At 38.8% G+C, this 2,526-nt stretch overlaps 1 protein-coding gene across 1 annotated transcript in view; it reads left to right on the forward strand.

Moving 5' to 3' along the window:
• Nucleotides 1-526: 526 nt before the first annotated feature.
• LOC108359118 (uncharacterized) overlaps nt 527-2,526 on the forward strand; it is a gene marked incomplete at its 3' end in the record, with an annotated part of 92,787 nt that continues 90,787 nt past the window's right edge. The window contains exons 1-2 of the mRNA XM_017610797.1: nt 527-749; nt 845-1,737. Of these exons, the coding sequence (XP_017466286.1) occupies nt 686-749; nt 845-1,737 (957 nt within the window). The remainder of the gene's footprint in view (nt 750-844; nt 1,738-2,526) is intronic.

Raw genomic sequence — 2,526 nt, forward strand, 5'->3', positions numbered from 1 at the left:
ATGTATCCAATTGGATCTATTTAGATTCAAACGGCATCCCTGGCCATGTGTAATAGCGCAATTTTTTTGGCGCTAGCTCAATAACGCCAGCGCCACCTGTGGTGTCAGCGTACTAACTCAGCGCTTTAGTGCAGTGTACTGAATTGAACACGGTGCCATCTGAGTGTCACTACAGTACCCATCGTCATATAGTGTAGTACACCATACAGTGGTGTCATGTCTATTATTTCTGTAATTTTCGGCACTGAGCAACGCTTGTACCGCCAACCAAATTTAATTGATAGGAATGTAGTAAATGCCACGATATTCTCATCATTCTTGAGTAAAGGCTTTAAATTTGCGTTCTCAACGCTCAAAAGCAAAAACAAAGTATGTACGTGTAAATTTTCAAAGGCGAATTGTGTTGCTGCCTCATGTGTTGCTTGGTTTTAATGGCGCTGGCGCTTTTCATATACTGGTGTTGGCGCGGCAACTCCGGCTACGGTGTTAGCGTAATTGCGCCCCGCAGCGCAGTGTTACCCATGCCTAGTTTGTATACGGAATTGAAATTTTTGATGGTTATTTCCTAAACTTTCCAATCTCGTTTAGAACTAAAGTTTATTCTAAGATGGAATAAAGCCGTATAAAGCAGAAAGTATTTTGAGTTGTGTATAGGCACGCAAAGCTAAAAAAATATCACAAGAGCATGAATGATCCTCAGCAACCGGTTCGAAACAGGAGTGAGACGGCTGTTGAAAACTCGGCTTCAGGTAACCTTATTTAACTTTGAAAATTACAAAAGTATAAAACGTATCATAAAGAGTAACTAGCAAGAAATAATTGTCTTGCAAATTCCATTTTTCAGGCAGTGAGATTCACCGTATAGAAGCCAGTCTTCGCCAAGTTAAAACACAATCTGCTAAAATCTCCTACACAAGTAGTCTGAAAACTTCCCGAAAAGAAAACACAAAAAAAGATGCTTCCCAACGTCAACAATTGGAGGGCAATTCTACAGATCCTGAATTTAAACAAAATAATGTAACTGATCGCACTCGCTGTGTGTTTGGAAAGAAAAAAGAACGTGAAAAGGAATTCACTGATCTTAAATTGTATTTAAAAGAAATTGCAAATAATAAAATTGTTGATAGTTGCAACGAAAAAGATGCAGATTCTAAAACACTTTCTACAAAAAGTGCAAAGGTAAGGCGTCCCACATTTCGTAGATGTAAAACGGAAATTCTAGGGACCAAACCTGGATCACAAACAGAACGCCATTTAAAAACGGGAATATGTGTTAAACCAAGATCAAAATCAAGCCAACCATCAGAAACAAAATCGCATGAATTATTGACCCCCGGCAGTACGAAACGCAAGTCCTATAACGTCGAGGCAGCCCGTAAGTTTATAGATGATCGGAGGCTTAGAAGACGCTCACAAGCTGCTTCTTCAATAAAGTTTAACAATGAAAAAAACGCATTTGAAAAAGAGCAAATTAAAAAACGACTCGAAGATTTGCATAAGAACTCAAGAGCAATCATTGCTAAAAATGTTAAAAGAAAGAAACTACCTCTTGGTAACAAAAATATAATCAAAAGTAACCAAAAATCTGCTACAGATCCTTGCAGATCAAATGAAAATAAATGCGATCGAATTTTAATTCACGCAAATGTTAAAATGGCAAACGAATATAAAGAAACTTCAAAAAACTTCGCTTGTGATGATGATCCATCAACAAAAGATAAAACAGTAAACCTTGGAGTAAGTAATTTTAAAATATAATCGTATCTTAGACTCAATGTACGTAATTTCATTACATCGGAAATTTGCAAACACCCTATTTGATTTTAAAAATATTTACATACCCCTCATTTACTAAAAGGACAAAAAAACACAGGGATCGAAAATAATAGTTATTTTCAAAATTTCAATTCAAAAAGTCAGTCGGAAAGAATTGGTCTTTTCATTTGTATATAGCAATGTGATGCTTGTTAGCCAAGGAATGTTAATCCTATATGATTTAATTATTTTTTTTTTTTACTTTCTTCAAAAAAGTCAGCAATTTTAACCGTTATTTTCTGACTTATTTGTTCGGACAAATATAAAAGTTAAAATTTTACTTTTATTTTTTTTTGGTTGTTGTTGTTGTTGTAGCGGCTACTAAGCCCCGTTCGGGACGGTTCATCCATCATCGTTGTCGTCTATTTCAGCTAGGGGGAGGCCCAGGAAGTGTGCGACTTCCACAGGGGCTGTCCATAGGGACAGGGGCGTTAGCTGAGTGGGATTCTCAGGGCATGTGAAGAGGTGCCGGGAGTCATGTGGCGACTCTCCACATGCCGGGCATTGGTTGGGCACATCCTCGTTGATTCTGCTCAGGTAGCTGTTGAGCCTGCTGCAATAGCCAGAGCGAAGTTGGGCTATTGTTGTGCGGGTCTCCCGAGGCAGACAAAGTTCTGTCCCGTCCACGTCCGGTGGTTGTGTGCCTAGAACGGCATTCACAGGGCGGGAGTCTACATAACTTGAGACTGATTCCCTGTGAATGCCGTTGAG

The sequence above is a fragment of the Rhagoletis zephyria genome, unplaced genomic scaffold (genome assembly GCF_001687245.7).
Source record: "Rhagoletis zephyria isolate East Lansing unplaced genomic scaffold, Rhagoletis_zephyria_1.1 Rzeph_scaffold_00341, whole genome shotgun sequence".
NCBI lineage: Eukaryota > Metazoa > Arthropoda > Insecta > Diptera > Tephritidae > Rhagoletis > Rhagoletis zephyria.